At 41.7% G+C, this 22,578-nt stretch overlaps 1 protein-coding gene across 4 annotated transcripts in view; it reads right to left on the reverse strand.

The window, feature by feature from the left end:
• CACNA1H (calcium voltage-gated channel subunit alpha1 H) overlaps nt 1-22,578 on the reverse strand; it is a 742,004-nt gene that overhangs the window by 130,597 nt on the left and 588,829 nt on the right. For 3 of the 4 annotated variants that reach the window (XM_082260600.1, XM_082260601.1, XM_082260599.1), the window contains exons 11-14: nt 19,048-19,199; nt 7,352-7,537; nt 7,010-7,127; nt 2,710-2,865 (exon numbers count right to left, since the gene is read on the reverse strand). In XM_082260600.1, the coding sequence (XP_082116726.1) occupies nt 2,710-2,865; nt 7,010-7,127; nt 7,352-7,537; nt 19,048-19,199 (612 nt within the window). The remainder of the gene's footprint in view (nt 1-2,709; nt 2,866-7,009; nt 7,128-7,351; nt 7,538-19,047; nt 19,200-22,578) is intronic. The other variant, XM_082260602.1, reaches the window with a different exon arrangement.

Raw genomic sequence — 22,578 nt, forward strand, 5'->3', positions numbered from 1 at the left:
GGCTTAGTCTGACCATCCCTGCTCCAGTTTGGTTCTCCAGTTATCTGACCTCAGCTTGGCTCACGGACTTGCTTCCTGTCTACCTGCCCTCCAGTATCTGATCTCGGCTTTCCCACGAACTTGTCTGCTTCTGGCCTTCCTGCTATACCTTTGGCTTGCACCTGTTGCAGCTTCCTGCCGATCCCTGTGTTTGACCCCCGGCCGGTCTTACACCTACTGCCTGGTTGTTCCTGGTTCCTCCTTGGACTGTCCGGTGTATTCCTGCCCAGCACTCTGCTAGAGACCGCCTGTCTACCATCAGGACCCTGCCGGCAACCAGTGCTTCTGTGGGCGCTACACTCTCTGTCTCAACCCCAGGGGTGTGCTGCACTCAGCCTCAAGGGGAGCCCTCTCTGCATCTCGGCCTGGGATCAGGTACGTGACAGACACTAAATTATAACAACCTTCCTAGGAAGTGGTTGGTGGAAATGAACCCTGCATTATAATAAATGAAGGGAAGCGATTGATGTGATAAAGACATCAGATTAGGAACTCCTTTAAAGGAAGGGATTGGTATGAAAGAGACACTGGATTGTAAGAACTTTTATTGGAAGTGGTTGGTGTGATCTGAACCATTAATTATAACTGAATCAGGAGAATTAATTGGTATGATAGAGGCACTGGAATTTAAAACACCTTCAGGTAAAGAGATTAGTTTGAGAATCACTGGATTAAAGCCTCCAACATAGAAGCAATTGGCTTGATAGGGGGTAAAAATTTTAACTCCATCAGGAAAAGGTATGATTCTTAGGGACAATGGATTATAACCTCCATGAGTGGAAGGGATTAGTGTGATAGGGATACTGGATTATAACCTCTATCTGTAAAGGCATTGGTGTGATGGGGACACTGGTTTATAACCTTCACCTGTAAAAGCATTGGTGTCATAGGAACATTGAATTATAGCCTTCACCGGTAAAGGTATTGGTGTAATTGGGAATCTGAATTATAACCTTAGTAAAGGGTAAAGAATGGTATGTTGAAGATACTTGATTATATAAATCTCCAGAGTAAGAGACAGATATGAGTCGTTGAATTGTATAAGCTGTACAAACATTTGCATGCTTATCTCTGGAAACCGGGGGAAGTTGGCCACTATGAAGGCACTTAGAGGATAAGCAAATTTGAACATATAAGTCAGAACAAGCTGAGTTAAATTCTTGTTTTAATTGTTTTATGAGTTATCTCCTGGCCATAATCCTCTAATGAACTCATAACTATAACAAATGACTTACTACAGTCCATTACTTTATTACATCCATAGAATTACTCTATCTTTTTGGACATTTACGCTAATTTGAGAGTCTGTCAAGGCGGGGGGGCTTTTGGGGGATTTTTGTCTTATTAATGTGCGTCTCACTCGCAGTCTTGTAGAAACTTCCAAAAACTGACAAAGACTTTGATGACTAAATGACTTTTTTACTTTAATTAGATGAGCAGTTGGGTGATGTTAACGAGGTGCTAAAGACAGTAAAATGCCCCTCAGCTTCTCAAGGTTATTGCAAGGCTGAGATCATCACTTGGCAGGTTCTCCCCAGTTAGCAGAAAAATGGGGATAGTCAGCATTTTGCGAGGGGGGTCTGGGAGGGGTGCTTGAATTTCCAGGAAACGCTATCTTTTTTATTATCCACTTCAGGCTCCATTTTGCCACTATAATTCATGGTGCAGTCAAATGTTGGCATGCCAGGCGCTTTTATCGTGTGAATGCAGATTGCTACATTAAAGTGACATGGATGGATTGTGCCCTCTTAATGTTTCCGACTTTATCTTGTAAGACATTCTTAGAGTTCTGTCTGGAAGAACGTATTGAGGCGCTTTTATCCTTGTTCATTCTGTACTGCCCATCCATATATAACATCGCATGGTACTTTTAGTATTGTTTAATCTTTTTGCACATACTGTTTTAGAAAAGCAAGAAGATTAAAAAAACGAAATAATAAAATTGCTACTCAGGAAACACTGCAGCTGTGCTAAAATCAGGAGAATTCCCCTATTTGCGCTGAGGGTTTAACTATGGGCAAAACCAAAAATGAAAATGAAAATCCAGTCTGTCACTGGCATAAACACAGCAGTTTAAATTTTTTTTGAAAAGGCACAAAAATTACTGGAGGAATCACCTCGTCTTTGCCGAAGCTTTGGATCCTTGCGTTAGCCTGACCTATGAAAGTGCCCCAAAGGACAATAGGAGTGCATAAAAGAAAGCACCAAATGTATTTTATAAAGCCAACAGTAGCTTTTTAATAAAAGTCATATTTAGCCATGAGCCAACATTTTTCGGAGACTCAAAATGTCCACATTTAGAGGATCTTGGCAAATATTTTTAGATTTTTCAGAATAAAAATCTACACTAGACTAATATATAACTAATATATAAAGACCCTGGAGGGTGATTTCTCTATAACATTATATGAAACATCTGCTTCAGAAGCTGGTCTGGGCAATAAGGACATTCTGGATGGACAGGGGAATGGTAAGTGGGCTTTAAAATAAAGTCCACCTTCAAGTAAAATTAACTCAGTTTCGGAGGGGCTCATAGTAAAGGATTTGTAGACAGCTTCACTTTAATGGCAGACTTTGACATACAGAGAATCGGTGTGTGTCTGCATGCTGTGTGTGTGCATGCCGTGTGTGTATATCATGTGTGTGTGTGTTATGTGAGCATGCATTTACCTCTGCTTGAAAGCCTTCCACAAGAATGGCCACCAACAGGTTGAACAGAACATAATTCCCAAATGTCATTAGAGCCACAAAATAGAGAGCCGCCCAAGAGGAGGTGGAGGCCATTCCGTTGTACAGGACCATGTTCCAGTCTTCCTGAGTAAGGATCTGAGAAAATACAATCAACAGGCCAAGAAATTAGAACTTAGGTTTTAATCTCTCATTACTGTATTCACAAATCTATCTAGTGATAGACTTTCCATCCATTCAAAGAGGGACAATTATTGAAAACACAGCTGTCTGTAGAATGTTGTAAAATGTAATAGTAGTAAAGCCAAAACCAAAAATGTAATATATTGCAGTTTACCAATCCTTAGATGTGATGGCTGCATTCGTTTTCTTTTTTTGGCTTTTTCCCTCTGTTTTTACCTGGTGATCTGGCCAGTAACACACCTCCAATATTAGAGTGCCCCCACTATGGATGAAGGAGCACAGAGGACATCTTTGGACAGCAGCATTGTCAGTTTGAGAGGAGAGGAATGTTAGACATCCTAGCAGATTTAGATACACTAACAAACTCCAGCTAACACTACAGTTACAGCAACAGTTTTATTCCTTTTAAGATAAAGGTTTTACTCAAATAAATAAAAGCTGGCTGATCATGTCTCTAAGAGCCGGTCCACACTAGCGCGACTTGTCAGGCGACTGACAAGTCACGCTCCCTCCCCGCTACAGGACCCGTTCTAATAGGAGCGACACAAGTCGCTCCGACTTAGAAAAAGGGTCCTGTACTACTTCGGGGGGACCTCGGAGCGACTTGCATAGACTTCCATTATGTGAAGTCCCTGCAAGTCGCTCCGAAGTCATGGTGCATGGGAATGCACAAGTCGCCCCCGAAGTAGTAAGGAGTCGTGTCGCCATAGTGTGAACCGAGCCTTAATGCTACATTTGCAGGAGAGCTTGCTCTGTTGAAAAACATCATACATACTGGATAGATCACCAGATGAAAATAAAGGAAATAAAGCCTAAATAATTAAAATGCAGCCACCACATCTTGAAATTTGTAAGTTGAAATATAATAAATTGGTAAATGTTTGCTTTTGGGTTTAATGCCACTATAAAAGGTTGTGGTAACCATCCTTACAAGTAAATGTTGAAGAAGAGGGGAGGGCTAGGGAGTGGAGAGGAGGAAGCCAAATTATCGTTGGGGGGAATATCTAACCAGGGTTCTTCCAGAGGTTGCTAAGGGTGACCTCCAATCTGATGGTGCCTGCATAGTTCTGGGTTTAACGCCACTTGGAGTCAGGAGCATAACACCAATGATTTTTTAGCTGTCTGTAAGGGTGGCATTCTGATCCCCCACTGTAAGACCCCTTTCACACTAGCTGACTGATCCGGTCGACCTGTCCGTTTTTCAGGCAGACCCTCAATTCTCCTCAATGGAAAGGGTGGTGTAAACGGACATGTGAAAATTATTTTAAGTGTTCCTCTGGTGTATAAAGATTGAAAAAAGGCTGGTCCAGCCTATTCCATCATTCTTTCTCTAGGACAGATAATCAAAAAACATGGGATCAAAAAGGTGCTGACCAAGCCATTGCCAATTCATGTATCAAAATGACTGCCAAAAAAAAAACTCCCAATATGGGGACTACCAAAAGGTCAAAATTATATTAGCTCTATATTGCACTTTTCATTCTTCGCTTATGTTTATGGGCACCATTACAATATCAGTCTTATCTAGAAAGGTTTCTATGTCATGGCATTTGTTGTAGTAGGTAATCATGTTAAGGAAGTGTTCTGTAATTTTGAAGATGTTTCACATCATGTTCATCATTTCTAAGCCCACATTTACATCTGAGCGATTTTCTGCTTGAAGCTTCAAACATTCAAGAAATAAAATTGTTTATTTCAATGGCCCTTGTTGATATCTGAGTTTCTTTTAGACAGATTGAAAGGCAGATTGGCCATATAGACTTCAATGGAAACGCCTAAAAAAAAAGCTCAACATGAGCATTTTACAAGCATTTTGTTGCATGTTTTCTAGCAAAACAGCAGCTCTCCACCCCTAATCTTCTCACCCTAGTGCTTTCTATTGGCTAAAATAAAAACACCTGAAGCCTGAATACACATGCATAATGATTGTAATATTGCTTCTAAAACGCTCGTAATAAAATAAAACTTCCAAATAAAAACTCCTGAAAATCGCTCTGGTCAGGTGTGAACGGTGTGTCAGGTGTTTTTCGATAATAATAACTCTATGAATACAGCCAGTACACAAATGCTATAAATTCTGGGGTATGTTTCCAAAGCAAACTAAGGGTGCCACTTGGATAGGTTGTGAAATATCTTCAACATTAGAGAACAAGTCCAGCTGAATATGACCAACAACTACTAGATATACCAGTCTTGTTTTAAGCACTGTGGAGAAAGCCAAATAACTTTTTAAATTCAACATTTTCTTTTCCCTGTGACAGATCGAGCTTCATTCCCACACTTGGAAGCCATCAAAGCTGTTTTTTAATGAAGAAGCTAATTAGGCTTTGAGCGCCCACTGTGGATGTTCGGGCTGAGCTGTGCCAACAGACCACTCTAAATCTTCTTCAAAAAGTATTTGGAAAAATACGCACTTTTCAGATAACTCCACAGAACGTACTATGAAGGGCTAGGGAAATTAAGGTAGTTTGTGGTCGGCAAAGGCAACCGGTGGTCTAGTACTGGTGTGGGGATTCCTAATCTCAGAGCTGAACTCAATTAACTTGAGATTCTTATCTCATCAATTAATTTAGTAAAGACCAAGAATAATGAGTTAGCATTCACACGCCATTTCTGCTAATATTACAGATCTCCAGAAAAAAACTATTTGCATCAAAATAGTCTTCATAACATAAACCCAATGTAATTAGAGATAAATAATTACTTTTTTTAACAGAATCATATTTACTGCTTATCGGGCCTCCTACGCCTCTAGAAAATCATGCACATGTGGAAGAATTTAAATAAATCAAATTAAAAGCTATAGTGGCCTCTCCTCTTTCTCTTTATACCCCACCTGAGCAGAACTATATTATTAACAAGTTCTAGGCAACCTTGAATTGCAAAGTTGAAATACTTACAGTTTTATTGATTTGCCTGCTGAAGGATTTGTAATTCTATACTGGCAAATTCAATCCTAACATTTAAACACATTTTCCACACTACACTTTTACATAGGTGACACATGGGGGTGGGTTTACTGAACAGCTAATGATAGAAGGGCAAAGACCGCTCCAGGTAAAACATATAATGCAATCCCCTTTTACGAATCACAGGGTGCCAGTCTGGTCCGTAAACTGGGCGTAGCAAGAGAATATCAAAGGAACGTTGACCGCACTCCAATCTTCAGAAAAAATATGAACTTTATTGCATAAAATCCACAAGAAAGGACAATGCAAACCCACAATAAAGAAAGACAGCAGCATGGTTTACGCGTTTCACACAGAATGCACTTAATCATAACCCCAGAGTTATAACCCCATTCAGTGGATTTACTGAAGGCATATAGACTGTGCATTTTGCAAGTGCAGTTGCCCCGGAGCTTAGTAAATGAGACAAAGCTTTACTTTGGAAAGAATACCCAATCCCATGCAAGGAAAAAAAAAAAAATCAGCATTTTTGCTTGCACATGATTGGATGATGGAAATCAGCAGAGCTTCCGTTCATTTACTAAGCTCTGGAGCAACTGCACTTGCAAAGTGCAGTCTATTTTCCTTTAGTAAACCTGCCCAATAGTTTCTGATTAAGCAGTTCATCAATGTCCAGTGTCACCTCTCCACCTCAAACTTGCTCAATGGTTGACCATGGAAGCAGTAACAGCAAACTAGGGAGTAGCAACATTTTTTTAATGACTACCAGAGGTGTATGTATTACATAAAGGGCTGTCCACAAATAGAAGTCATTTGGCAGGCAAAATACTAAATGCATACTGTAGTTACTGGGAAAAACCTTTTTGCATTTCTTGTCAGGACAGGAAGTGATAGGAACTCTCTCCAATGTGGACATAAACCAAAGCAAATTTTTAGTGAAGAAGAAGATTAAAAGAAGAAGATTAAAACTTCTGACAATGTTGGTATTGCTTTCTGTGTCTTCCAGTCCTGGTGTCACAGGGAGAGGAAATAAAGAAAAAGCTGCCCAATGGGACTGCAAACAGAAATGAATACCCAACAAATTTGAACTATTACGATATTAAATATGCAAAAAAAAAAAAAGAATAATTTAAAAATCATTGGAAATTCTATAAAGCATGTTTGTGCTGAATCTTAAGAACTGGTATTACCTGGAAAACAGTCACAATGGCCCAAAGAAGGGAATCAAAATTCTTGCGGTCAGTGATGGTATCCCCACTGTCCGTCCTCAGTGTGAACTTACAGCCGAAGAGATGCATGCCGAGAATGCTAGGAACAAGAAGAAATAAACAACAAAATGGCATTATCCTACCACAACCGAAGTCCTGAATGGTGAAAAGGATTGTGAGGGACCTATCTTACGCCATATAACATTAAACAGTAATTTTACACACACATTCTTGTCTATTTCTGACTACAGATGACTACACTCAAAGCAGTTCTTTTATGGAAGCAGAGATGGAAATAATGTAATAGCAGATATGATCCAGTACCTGAAGATAAAGATGAAGAGCATGAGAAGCATGCAGAAGGTGGCCACATTGTCCATGGTCTTCATCAGGACCACCAGCTGGCGCCGCAGAGCTGGCATGAAGCGGACCAGCTTCAACACGCGAAGCAGTCGAAATGTTCTGAGCACAGACAGACCCCCATCTGACTGGCCGATGATCTCCCAAACACTGAATGATGGGAAAGCAGTATAGCGGTAAGTGTCTCCATCAATGAAACATGGCAACCTACACAAGCATTTCACTAGTCACAAGGTAACACCAGAGGACACGGTGGGCAGCGTGAGATGATGCCATAACAGAAGCCTTTGGTTTGTGGACCTTTCACTTTGTAGCTGACATAAGGAGGCCAGGAAAGGTAGACATTGTAGTCACCCTTATTTAAAGTCAAACCCAGCCCAAGCTGTTTTTTTTGCTTTGGATAGAGTGAAGAAGGGTTAGAGTCACTGCTGGGTTTGTATTGCAGTCATGTCTCTATTAGAGAGATATCCAGTCCTTTTTAATTTAACTAACTACCAGCTGTACCATGACTTGGATGAATATGAACCTTTCCAGAGATTCATCTCTATTAGTAACCTTCTCTTGCCATGGACCTCCCAGCACATGTGTCAGCCAAAGCTAAGAACGAAACTTAATGGGCACTTTTATTTGCTTGATCAAATAAGAAATAAAGTATATCTGAAGCCAAAACTTTTGTTTGTTACAATTACAATTTAACAATTTGAGTGTGTTGTAACTCTCCCAATGGATTTGCTAAGGACAGTATTCAAACTAACAGGACTGGGGCATCAAACACAGCCAGAGGAGGCGGATTGCCATAACTTTGATGTAGTGCAGCACAGTTATAAATTAATGAATAAATGCAATGGGGTCGATTTACTAAAGCTGGAGAGTGCAAAAATCTGATGCAGCTCTGCATAGAAACCAATTAGCTTCCAGTTTTTATTGTCAAAGCTTAACTGAACAAGCTAAAGTTAGAAGCTGATTGGATACCATGCACAGCTGCACCAGATTTAGCATGCTCCAGTTTTAGTAAATCAATCCCTATGTCTACTTTTCCCACTACCTCTGGTAGTATTGTCTGCTACAAAATGACAGGTCCTCTTTTACTCTTTCCAACTTTTCCTTGTGCAATAAATCTGTATAAATTAAGAACATGATAGCTAAGCATAGTGAGCACCTACATGTTTGTGAACTCAATAGCATGCAATGAGGTGTACAACAGATATACTACTAATACAATTCATATTACGGTCAATAAATATAACGGCCATTGCTACTCAAAGCTGATATTTCAGTCATTTGTGAGTGCCAGTCAGTCAGTCCTGCCACAAGTCCTTGCTCCTCCTATAAAGTACTGATTCTGGTGTCATTCTCCAGCAGCTGGGTTGTACAATTATTAGTTGACCTTCCATTATTGGGAATCCACTGGAACATTATGACACAGGTATTCTTCATTGCATCTGCCAAGGCACTGGCAGTCAGTTGGAACTAGGAATTCTGGTTGAAAGATAGCCTCTAAAGTCCACAAGATATACATGAGGACACCATGGGGTTGATTTACTAAAACTGGAGAGTGCAAAATCTGGTGCAGCTCTGCATAGAAACCAATCAGTTTCCAAGATTATTTTTGTCAAAGCCTAATTGAACAAACTGAAGTTAGCATCTGTTAAGCTACTATGAACATTTGCACCAGATTTTTCAGTCTACAATTTTAGTAAATCAATCCCCTTTACCTGGACATACACTGAAATATCGCGTTTTGAGTAGGGTTGGCCTTTAGTTTACAAAACACAATACTAATATATAAATTATTATGAATGTGTGCTGACCATTTTCTGTGCTAACAAAAGAAAAAATTAAAGTGATCCTATGCTTTGCCAAAACTGTGCAAAGCAACATGTTCTCTTTAATGTTGCCCCCTCTTAGCAGGGCATACCTTCCTATCACTTACACACCACTCTACACATGGAAGCCAAGAAAGAAAGCCACTTGGAGCTTACACAGGGCTAAGTCGTCATCCCCCCCCCCCCCCACTGGCCACATGAGGAGAAAGGGAGGTAAATATAAGAAGCTGCAGGGCCAGGCATTCAAGTGAACCTGAAATTTATAGCATTTCGGCCAGGGATGGAACAGGCTTTAAATGTTCTCACTTCATGTATGACAACACAGGGTCAGAGACAGGAGGTGAAGGGACATTTGAATTGTCTCTCCTTTTAGAGAAACTTTCTCTCACTTTCTTTTTGGTTATTGAGACAACAAGTGGGGACACAGCAATAAAAGGTTCTAACCATTTCAATCTGTCCAAAAGAATAACAAAGGTTTTGGCTGGTGTTCTGATACAAACCAATGTGGATTCTGTTAAAGCAATACAGACAACATTCACAAATGTATATATATATAGTATTGCTTGTAGTACATTGTAGTCAGTCTTCGACTAGACTTATCTGTAATGGTGAAGACATTTTGTAGCTCATCCAAGCCCCTTCCTCAGTTCTAATGAGTTAGGAACATACCCCAGCATTTATATCCATACAGGTAGCACACGAACCATTGAATATGTCAAGGCAGATGTTGACTTTCAAGAACAGGATGGGAGGTGTGAAAGTTGAGGAACCACCCTGTTCTAGTTACATGACCCCATTCTTAATGTCAGGAAGCCTTTATAGATGTTAATTGTTCTATTTACATGGCCAAAGATGTGAATTGTTGTCATATCTCAGAGGGAGACACCAAGGATGGGATTATGTAACTAGAACACGCTGGTTTCACAACTTTCACACCCCTCGTCCTGTCTATGAACGCTCAACATCTGCCTTGACACATTCCATGGTTTTGGATTGTGGCGCCTGTATTTACCTGTGTGGATATAAATGCTGGGGTGTGTTCCTGACGATTACTAGAATTGAAGAAGGGGCTTGCATAATCTACAAAATGTCTTCAACATTACAGAACATGTCCAGTTGAATGTGACCACCCACTAGCAATACCATGACCTGGATAAATAAGAACCTTCAAAGACACATTCATAGCTTATGAAAACGCAACACAGTTTGTACAACATCAGATGGTAATTGGGGGAATTAAAAACCATCACATTACACAGAATACATTTAGCCACACAAAGATAGACATACAATATGTCTTAACATGAACAAATACAAGTAACTAAACATGCTGCAATGAAGGTATATCACAGCTGTATTGTTTATCTACACAGAGCCAGATTTAGACCTTGGGGTGCCCGGGGCATTTCAGGTTCGGAGGGCTCCTTATACACAGAGTGGGTGTATATTCCTAATGACAGTCACACATTTTATAATGCATGATACAACGTCATTCTGAGGTCCCACATGCCCATACAAATGCAGTCATAGTGCTCTATGTGTGGTTTTTACAGATGATGGCAAATTATTACTGCCCAAGATATATTTAATAAAAGAAAGTATGTTTTTTTAATTCTACATTTTATATTATTTTATTATTATTAATATTTTATTGCTTCATATATATATATATATATATATATATATATTTTCATTGTTTTATATAATTTTTGTATAGAAGGGGCACGAGGCTATTGTCCCTTTAGCCCCCTTATAAATCCAGCCCTGTATCTATATTTCTTTTTGTACAGGTCTGCATGGAGTCATCATCGAATAAAATATTTATGAGCACAGCACATGCTCATTAGGCTTCTGAAATCTTTGCTTCGTAAAACAGAATTGCCAGCATGCACCATAGAATTCTGACTAGTTACATTGCAGTTTGTGTAATAGCTCATTTTCTATCCCAAAGTGGTCATAAAGACAAATCTCCTTAGCATAGACACAATGGGGGAGATTTACTAAAATTCGAGTGTGCAAAAATCCGATGCAGCTCTGCATAGAAACCAATCAGCTTCCACGTTTTTTTTTTTTGTCAAAGCTTAATTGAACAAGCTGAAATTAGAAGCTGATTGGCTGCCATGCACATCTGCACTAGATTCTGAGTGCTCCAGTTTTAGTAAATCCCCCTGAATAAAAACCTCAGTATTTTTAAAGTGGTGAGAAGTGCTGAATTCCTCAATGTATTTCACTGTATATAGCCATGAGTTTTTAAGTTGAAGTGGACTGGCCGCTCTTCTTCTAGGACTTTTGTTGATGGTCCTCAGAAAAACATGAATACAGGATAAAGGATATAAGCACCATTCTACCTATAAAAGTCCAAAATAAGATTTTATTTGCAATTGTCAAAGGAAATCCAACAGGTTTTGAGGGTTGCAAAGGTCTCCTTTCTTTGTGGCTGAATAATAAATCCGCACGGGATAGTGGTATTAGAAGCAAGGGCAATTAATGACCATGTAGAACCCTTCTAGGTAGGTACTAGAGATAGAGTATCGTTTTTGGCTCTGTCTGCCTATCAGAGGAGCAGCAGGCTCTGTGAGTTAGGTCTGCTCATGGTGCTCAGTGTGTGATTCATCTGGTCTAGGGGAGTGTTTCACACTGGTCCAATAGGGAGGCATATTGGACAGTGGAGGAAACTGGAACAATGGGTACACAGGCTTTGATACATCCCCAGTGATTGGCACAGACTGCTGTCTCGGTGCATTGTGGGATGTGGTATAAAAGCCAGGAGCACATGTGCTCTGGGTCTTTGGCTGGTGAGCAGAGTCCCGGAGGGAGGGTGACGGCTGTCTCCTCCTCTGCATTGGTGGCATGTGGTCACAGGCAGTCAGCCTGGTGAACCAGAGGAAGGAGCTGAACCCAGAGGTCCAGAAGAGCTGACTAGAGGGGTTGAGACACTGGAGAGCCTGGAAAAACAGTATAGTGAGTACAGGGGATCATGTCTGAGGGCCTGAGCTGTGAGGGGGCCACACCGGAGTAGAGTAGTGGGTGTCAGCTGGTGGAATGATAGGGGGTGCTAGGGGAGTACCCTGAAGATAGTTGCTCGATCAAGTTTAAGAGACTTTACCTTAAATGTATCTAGAGGCAAGGTGAATCTGCAGCTTTGCTGCATTTTCAGATAGGAGTACTCATCAACTGTGAATAGTTCAAGTCTGGAGTATCCCACTCTATCCCTTCTCCCATCCCCATTTTGAAATAAAACAAGAAAAACAACCACAACCCCTAGGCTGATCATTGACTGAGCCGGGAAGTAAAGTGTTAAGTTTGTGCATGCAGTTGCTAACGGTAACACAGAGGGACCCAAAAAGGTGAAGAATTCAGCAGTCAAGGGGGCAGTGCTAGAACCATGTTAGAGGTTTTGTTTTTCACTATAGTTTGGTGCATTCCTGAAGAAGGGGGACCATTGCAACCCCCGAAACGTGTCAGCTTTCCCTTACTGATTGCAAATAAAATCTTAGTTTGGCTTTTTTTGTGAAAAGGCCCTTCTATGCTTTAAGTAATAAAGCAAATTCTCCTGCGCTCGAGTGATGTCTGATGGAGTGAAAAGGAGGTGCACTACAAGCCCAGGTGTTAAAAGAGCTATCGGTCTTGCTGCCCCCTTCAGGATCAAGGGTATCCAGAACCAACTGGTAGAAAAGACAAAAAAAAAAAGAGGGCCACACCGACCTAGTGCGTTACCATAAAACCATTTATTAAAATATTAAAAAGTGTACAAAGTACTCACAAGACTGGTGTGATACAACACACATCAACATTGCATATGCAATCTCCAAGGTAGCCAAGGTCCCAAATATAACGAATGGACATGCAGATGGTCGCATGGGGCTGCTGTGGCTAGGCTGACGCGTTTCAGGGGCGAACCCCCTTCCTCAGAGCCAGAAAGAGTGCTGCCCTCTTTCTGGCTCTGAGGAAGGGGGTTCGCCCCTGAAACGTGTCAGCCTAGCCACAGCAGCCCCATGCGACCATCTGCATGTCCATTCGTTATATTTGGGACCTTGGCTACCTTGGAGATTGCATATGCAATGTTGATGTGTGTTGTATCACACCAGTCTTGTGAGTACTTTGTACACCTTCTATGCTTTACCTTGTATTTATTGTAGGTATTTCTAGAGTTCTATCAACTTAAACAGGGCTTTACATAGTTGTTTACATCAGCCTGTGTGATAGGTGCAGCCCTGTTCAGCAGGCAGAAAACACACAAATCCAAATTTGGCAGAAACAGTATATTTTAGAAAGGTTCAGCAAGTACAACAGGCCCAGCGGGGAAGCACACTCCACCTGAGCCACTTACAACTGAGATAGCGGTGGATCCACAAGATAAAAAATGGAGGATGCTGACATCTGCCACGAGGAGCAGAATGCGGTCTGGCCAGTCCACACCTACATGGGTAGGCTTTCTAGAAAGTAAATGTAGTCTCTGCACTGTCCCTACTCCTCCAGAACCTTTCCCTATCTTTAGCACTGTCCCTGACAGACGGGGATTCTTTCCCTATGCTAGCCATTAGCAAAAAGAGCACCAAGCCCGGGAGTCTTAAATAGACTATGCCTGACCCAAGATGGCCATCAAAGTCACATGGGGCCCCAGCATCTAATGTAATAGCCGCCTTCCTACAACAGAGGAAATTATAGAGGAACCAAGTTCCTCTTGACTTCCTCCCTCACCTGCATTGCCTCTGAAATTGAGCGCCACCTGCAGTGGAGAATATAGACTGCACCTGCCCACAAGCTTCTGTCCTCAAAGAGCCTACAATCTAAGGTCCCTATCTCAAATTACTAGGGCCAATTTAGACAGGGGCCAACAAACCTCCTAGCACACCTTTGGAGTGTGAGAGGAAACCCACACGAGCACAGGTAGAACATGCAAACTCCATGCAGGTAGCGTTCTGGTTGAGATTTAAACTAAAGACCCCAGTGCTGCAAAGCAGATATGCTAACCAATATTCTACCCACAATAAAAAAAAACTTTAAAGGAATATCCTCAAAAGGCACTGGGACTTCAGTGTCATTAATACTCAGTAATAAAGGAAACAAAGAGTCATTTGAAGAGCTCACTGGCTCTGGTTAGGCAGCTCACATGCAACCAGGGCTTCCCTCCAACGTGTACCCAAGAACATCACATAGAGCTTAAAGCAATAGAAGAAGTGCCAGACCAAACTAGTAATTTAAAATACCTTCTGTTGGTTTAATCTCACATTAAAGTCACTTTAAAAATAAAATCTGACAGGGGTTCTAACATTAAAAAATAAAAGTGTATAAATAAATTTTAAAGTGAAAGGATCAGGCACAACAGCACTAGAAGAGGGAGAGTCCATCAAAGGCAGCCTCCACATCTTCGCTTCTTTAATTTATTTTCCATCATCAGGAGTGGGGAAACCCCAAAGGTGAGCCGCCATGTAGATCCCCCTTTCCCTGACCTCACAGCTTCGGTCACGCATGGCCACCTCGCTGACATTGCCTCTAAGAAAGACACATCGATTCCCCCAAAGCCAAAGACAATTCTCTTCTCTGCGGAACTCCCTGAATTCTGTCTTAACTTACAACAAGTAAATCAATTTCGCAAGCCAATTTCTTTCAAAGTTCTACTTAATGAAATAATCTGTGAATAGCCATCTGGTTCAGGCACAGAAAATGAGTATTGACTTTGCGTTTTCTGTTTCCTTGAGAGTCAATCTAGTTAGGGGGCTGAAGGGGCAGCGCGGCAGAACCCAGAACACGGAGACCGCTTAGGAAAATATCAGTCATCGTCAGCCGAGGCCGCCTGGCCTGATTTACTCCATTAGCTTCATGAATCAGACATAATAATATTAAATCATGTCATTTGTGTCTGCTGTCACTGTATACCGGGGGCCACCGGGACCAGGCCTGTGGAAGGCATGTTAACCTGATCTAGTTGTTTAGGTACATACTATTGCTGCTATTAGTTTAGTATTACATATCTACAGTTTCATTACTTGATCTACAGTGCTGAGAGCTTAGAAACAAGGTTTATAAACCATGCATTGGGTAATGCATCTTGGGCAGCAATTTGAGAAGCTAAGCGAGCATGCTCAGTGTTGGCAATCTGGGAGGTTAATGCTGATGTTTTTATATGTACACATAAATATAAATATACATATATGTATAAAAAATGTATATATAAAATCTAACATATATATATATATATATATATATATATATATATATATATATATATATATATATATATATATGTACATATATATATACAACACAATATATTGTCAAAAGTACACCTGCCTTTACACGCATATGAAATTTCATGGCATCCAAGTCTTAGTCCGTAGAGTTCATTATTGAGTTGGCTCATCCTTAGCAGCTATAACAGCTTCAACTCTTCCTTTGAAGGCTGTCCACAAGGTTTAGGAGTGTGTCTATGGAAATATTTGACCATTCTTCCAGAAGCGCGCTGAAGTTGGACAAGAAGGCCTGGCTCCCAGTCTCCGCTCTAATTCATCCCAAAGGTGTTCTATCGTTGTGAAGTGCAAGTCAGTCAAGTTCCTCCATCCCAAACTCGCTTATCCATGTCTTTATAGACCTTGCTTTATGCACTGTTCCAAATCATTTGGTGAAAGGGGGATTATGGTGAGGGGGTTGTTTTTCAGGGGTTGGGCTTGGTCCCTTGGTTCCAATAAAGGGAATTCTTAAGGCGTTCAGCATACCAAGACATTTTGGACAAATTCATGCTCCTAACTTTGTGGGAAAGATTTGGGGATGGCCCCTTCCTGTTCCAACATGACTGCTCATGCACCAGTGCACAAAGCAAGGTCCATAAAGACATGGATGAGCGAGTTTGGTGTGGAGGAACTTGACTGGCCTGCACAACCTCAACCCGATAGAATACCTTTGGGGTGAATTAGAGCAGAGACTGCGAGCAAGGCCTTCTCGTCACAAATGTGTTTCTGGAAGAATGGTCAAACATTTCCATGGACACACTCCTTAACCTTGTGGACAGCCTTCCCAGAAGAGTTGAAGCTGTTATCCATGTATAGGTCAACTCAATAGTTAATCCTACTGACTAAGACTGGGATGTGTGGAAAAGCAGGCGTCCCAATACTTTTGACAATATAATGTGCGTGTATATATACATATATATATATACATATTCATAACGCCATGCACAAATGTAGAACCTTGACTATAGAAGGCTACCGGATATACTGGTATACAGCAGTGCCGTGTTTGTTTCGGCATACTATAGTTTTATAGTATTTATCCTCCTAAAACATGCTAATATATCAGTTTTGGGTTGACCCACAAATAGGTTCTTAAAGTATGCGTACATTCTAATAATGAACTTTACCTATTTGGTCCCTTTTTTGTCTGTTAAAGCAGAACTTCGCTCAAAAAGTGAAGTCCCACTGGTTTGCTCCCTTCTCCCAGCCTGTAACAGAGTTACAGGCAGTGGCATTGCTATGGGGATGCGGACTGCACCCAGGTGACACCTGCCAGAGGGGTGACACCATCAAGTAAGAAGTGATATCTGACCGCAATGGTGTCACCTCCCATTAGTGAGAGCGCATGGATCGGCACGCCAGCACCAATCACACCATTTACAGGGGCCAGTTTGGGGTGCCCACCGCAACTGTACACTGCTGGCCTCAAACTAGCCTGCACAGCGGCCTGCAGGGCACTGTGGCAGGCTACACAGGAGAGAGACTGGCGAGGGGGGGGGGGGGTTACACCATGTTTTACCGCACCAGGTGACACTGACCCTAGTGACGCTATTGGTTACAGGTTTTTTTTTTTTTTAAGTGGGGGGGGGTACGCACCCACCTCCAAAATCCTTACTTAGGAGAAGACAATGCACCCCCACCCTTTCCTGCAGCACTGTGGAACACGTCAGTGCTGGAACAGCCAGCGTTGGATCCCAGGTATTGGTCCTAAATTTTTAAAAGCCAGCAGCAACAGAATTTGCAACTGCTAGAGTGACGTGACCTCAGCCCAGCCAATTAAAATGGCCAGAGATCAGTACCCAGAAGCTGCCCAGCTGTAAATGACTGCAGCCTGCACTGGGGTGAAGGTAATTATTGTTCTGCATTAAAAAAAAATTTTTTTTTTTAATCAGATTATTTTTATTAAGAATTTTCAAACATACTGCTTCAAATTTACCAGTAAAATTGTTTTTTCTTTTTTTATATATATCTTTAATAAATGCAAAAAAAACAAAACTGTTGGTCCTTCCCAAAAATCTTGTGAGTTGATACATTTGGTTACATTTTTCCAAGCTATCTCTGAAGACTACAGTACATCTCTACCCTATGTTATGGAGACGAGGAGAAGGAATGTTCTGTAGACCAAGTATACTTCCTGTTCTAAAAAAAAAATTGGAATAGAAATCAGATTGTGAGTTGTTAGCTGTGGTGGCTGCATTCGTTTTCTTTTTTTTTTTTTTAGGATTTTCTTTGCCCTGGTGCTCCTGTTAGTACCACACCACAGCGTGACAACATTCACTTACCATACTGTATCCAAGGAGAAGCAGCATTGTCACTCTAAGACAGAACTACAGAACCTCTCCCTGTCTCCTCATTTATATAACATAGGTGTGAGGTGTTCTGTAGACCCCCTGAGCTGACTGGATAAAATGCAACTGATACAATGGGATATTGGAACTGATAATAGTGCCATACAGACCAGTGCTGTATTTTGGCCTAGGCCAATAAGGCCCAGGCCTAGGGCAGCACTTTGCAGGGGGGCAGCAAAAAAGCCACCCCCCCCTCCACCTGAGACTATTGGCCACTGATTGCTAGAGCCGCCTCTCTCACCCTCTCTCATCCCCCCCTCTCTCTCTCTCATCCCCCCTCTCTCTCTCTCTATCTCTCCTTCAATTTTGGAGGGAGTCACATCTGTTAAAAAAGGAGTGACGCAAATTTACATGGGGGGGGGGGGGGGGCCCAATTTCAGTCTGGCCTAGGGCAGCACAAAATCAAAATACACCACTGGTACAGACAGAGAACACAGGGTATTGTGGGGTTTATTTACACTTTAAGTAATCTGTGACCACCTACTGCAGTCATTGCAAAGAGACTCCCGTTGGATTTTATACAATGGGGCAGGAACAGAACTGGTACCCCTATTGGACAGCTAAGAAAAACCAGAAGGTCATTCCAGCCACTTGGCTCCTTATGTAACTGAAACGTCATTTTCAGGTGGACGGCACATTTAAAGGGGACCTACACTCACAGATTTATGGATGTTGCCAGCTCTGAACTACTTTTGGAAAATGCTAACTGCCTGGCTTTCTCTGGCTTAAATATTTTCAGAGTCAATAGCCCAAGAAAGCATGTATCCAGGGATGTCTGTGCTACGCATGTGCATAGATGTGAATGACTCAGACAGTACAGAAGGCAGCAGTTCAGCAATGACAGTCTCTATAGTTCTCTCCTGACTTCCATGTATGGGCAGAGTTGACAGCAATAGTGTAGAATGTATATTATCCCACGACAACCAATAAGATTTTATTTTATTACAGTAAACTGTGATCTAATTGGCTGCTGTGGAATGCTGCACTTTGAAAATAGTTTATGACCCCTGACTCCTCCAGTTGCAATAGTTCTAAAGAAGTGCCAAAGTTGTCTCTCATGCAAGGGGTACTTTAGCATGCCTTATGTGCTATTGATGCTAGAAGAATCAAACCCATTAATTTGCGTTATCATAAGCCTGTTTGATAGTAAAGTCACATCAGTAATACATAAGTGACCAGTCTAAGGACTGACAAAGCACAGACATTTCCAGTCTCACGTACAGTTCATACTTCACATCACAATACAAATTAGTCACCTGATGACAACGATGATGCCGTCAAAGATGTTATACGGATTCTTGATGTAGCCGAAAGTACCAAAGGCCAGAAGCTTGAGGAGCATCTCCAGGGCGAACATGCTGGTGAAGACGATGTTACTGATCTCCAGGGCATTGGTCAGCTCCTCCGGCTGGAACGACATCAGTAAACAAAGCATCAGGTATACAGCAACAAAACGTCACTATTACAGGCATTACCAGGACAGGGTCGTCCATCGCCCAGGGCAAGGATGCAGAATTGCAAGCTCCTCCCCCACAATTATTGAATGCAGTAAAATGGGTATACCCCCTGCCTCTTTTCTTTGCCCATTTTCTTCTTTGCACCCAAGGCAGCTTCCCCTCATGCCAACCCCTTGTCCTGGCCATGAGTACAGGGAACTGCTGGAGGCAGAGGACACAGGGAGGGAGGTAGAATGATATGGAGGCTAGTGTAAAATGGAGGTGGGGATACAATGGAGGTCAGTGTAGAATGGAGGTGGAGCTAAGATGGAGGTCAGCCTGAAATGAAGGTAGAGATACGACAGAGACCAGAGTAACATGGAGGTGGAGAGAAAATGGAGGCTAGTGTAGAAGGGAGGTGAAGTAGAGACAGGGGTCAGTGTAAATTAGAGGCTCAGATACAATGGAGGCAAGGCTAAAACAGAAAAGAAGGTAGAGCTAAGACGGAGTTCAGTGTAAAAAGGGAATAGCGATAAGAGAGAGACCAGAGTAAAATGGAGGTAGAGGTAAAAAAAAAACAAAAAAAAAAAAAAAACAGTGTAATATGGAAATAGGAATAAAATGGAGGTCATGTGTAATGGAGATAAAATTGAGGCCAGTGTAAGACATAGGTAGGGCTAAGATGGAGGTCAGTGTAAAATGGAGGTAAAGATACATCAGAGACCTGAGTAAAAATGGAGATAGGTAGGAAGAGATAAAAAAGGGACCAGTGTAAAATGGAGGTGGATATAAACTGGAGGCTAGAGTAGGAAGGAGGTAGAGCAAAGATGGAGGTCAGTGTACACTGGAGGTTTAGATACAAAGGAGGTAAGGATAAAACAGAGATGGAATTGCGTTAAATGAAGGGTGGGCATAAAATAGAAGGAGGTGGAGAAAGAAAAAAAAATGGAGGCCTATGTATAATGGAGTTATAGATAAAATGCAGGGTGGTATGCAATGAAGGTATACAAATGAAGGTCAGTAAAAAATTATACTATAGAAAAGAAGTAGAAAGATGAACAAATAAAGGGACACAATGAAGGAAGAGAAAATGAAGGTTTGAATACACATTTATGAGGCCAATGGAAATTAAGTCTCCAGCTTGTGACTGGACAGTAAAAAAGTAAACAACAGACCAATCAGTTCTCTTCTTTGCTCTCTCCATCTGTCAGTGTGTTCCCTGTCAGCACATGTACATGTGCATGCTGCACTTCTGATTGGCTCTTACATCTGTGCTCTGTTGTACAGTGATTGCATAAGGCTGATACAGATAACTTCATGTACTGAACTAGTTCCATTTACCAATCCATTGAATTAATATTTTGATGAACACATTTGTTTGTGTTTTATTATCTGCCAGTTCAGCTTTAAGGTGCTGGAAGTCAGAAATAGGATAATTAGTAAGTTATATCCCATAACCAGCCGGCTTAGCTAAATGTATTATTTCTGACCTTGATGGCCGGCGATGGAGCGCAGTTTAAATCTCGCTGTCCACAGACTAATGTGAAGAGTATAATGTTGCTGTCGCCTGAGAATTGAGCCAGTAATGAAGCATACACTTTGCATAACTCAGCCTGTTTCTGTTTCTCACAGTCTGGCACACGGAGAGAGAGAGAGGAGCTTCCTGGCGGTGGGATCAGCTCGCTCTTTTCAAAGTGCGACACGTCCTCTATGAAGGAGTGAAGTTTGTCGGAGTGTGAAGAAGCTAATTAGGTGCCCAGCGGATTGGCCGAGGTTCAGTCCTTCAGCGCTGCTATGTATACACTTTGGTCTGCGCGATGGGCGGACAGTACATGGCTCGGCTCCACTGACGGGCGCTATACCTAACACTGCTGACTGCGTGAGATATGGCGTCTTAGCTCAAGTTCACCTTTAATTCAAAAAAGGTTTAAAACTCCTCATTAAAAAAAGGGCCCACTAGGGGCTCATAGTCATCTCTATATGCATGTATGTAAAAAAAACATTTACCACCTAGAGAACAAAATAAAAACCACTCATTGTTCATATAAAAAGAAAACCAAACACAAAAACAAACCAAAAACAACACAATATATTCCCCCCCCCTCCCAGGGGATAATAACATACTAGATATGCAATAACTACGTATATGTGATCCAACTTTATCTTAAAGTGGATGTAAACCCTACTACAGTATATATCCAGTGAAGTGAACAGCCTCGGATGATACACAGAGATGACATCTCCCCACATAAGTTTTATTTGTACATCTGTTGTCTTCAGCTTTCTACACTATTTAGAAACTGAACATCGTATTAGAATTTTTTTTTCCAGTGTCTTGGCATACACTGTGTGACAGCTGATTGGAGGAAAGGCACACACACCCCCCTCCACATAGGCGGAGGAAAGAAGAAACATGCAGAGCTGTGCTGTGAATAGACCATCTCTCTGCTGATCTACCTCTATGCACCCACCCGACACAAAATTCCAGCTGCTTTTATCTCTCGTGTCAAAGAACCTTTCAGGAGTTATCATGCTGATAAAAGAGGAACGGAGCAACAGAAAGACACGGGACTAAGGCCCCTTTCACACGGGCGATACAATCCACCTGTCAATTTTTCAGGCAGACCTGATCGGATGCTCCATGCATCCCTATGGGGCAGCAGGCGTCAGCAGAGACATCTCCGCTGACACCCGCTGCTATCCAATCCGATCCTGTCCGTGAAATCTGGATGCATGGAAACCCTATTTTCCATCCGTCTGGAGGATGGGATCGGATGAGAACGGACAGGCGGTCCGTTCTCATCCGATCTCCCCATAGAGGACAGCGGGGATCTGACAGCTCCGTCTCCACACACAGAGCGGAGACGGTTGCTGTCATCCACCTGCTCAGCGGGGATTGGCGGATTGATCCCCCACTGAGCAGAACGGACTCCGTTGGGCGGCGCACCCCTGTGAAAGGGGCCTTAGGGCTGAGAGAGATAAGTAAACACCACAGATATACGTGTCAAGGTCAGATTTCATGAATGGGGTGTACATCCACTTTAATGGTTGGCTCTAATATCTAAAAGCATTTGTAGGCTGACCATCATCATCAAAGCCAATCTCAATGGATGAATTATTATTAATATTATTATTATCCACTTTAGATTTTACCCCCTTCATGACCAGGTAATTTTTACTGGCGATTGCACAGTCATAAAACACTGTACCCAAAATAAAATTTATATAATTTTTTTAACACAAACAGAGCTTTCTTTTGATGGTATTTGATCACCACTGGGTTTTTTATTTTTTTGCGATATAAACAAAAATACCGAAAATTCAGGAAAAAAAAAAAAACTTTTACTGTCT

The sequence above is a fragment of the Pelophylax lessonae genome (assembly GCF_965119305.1).
Source record: "Pelophylax lessonae genome assembly, chromosome: 6".
Classification (NCBI taxonomy): domain Eukaryota; kingdom Metazoa; phylum Chordata; class Amphibia; order Anura; family Ranidae; genus Pelophylax; species Pelophylax lessonae.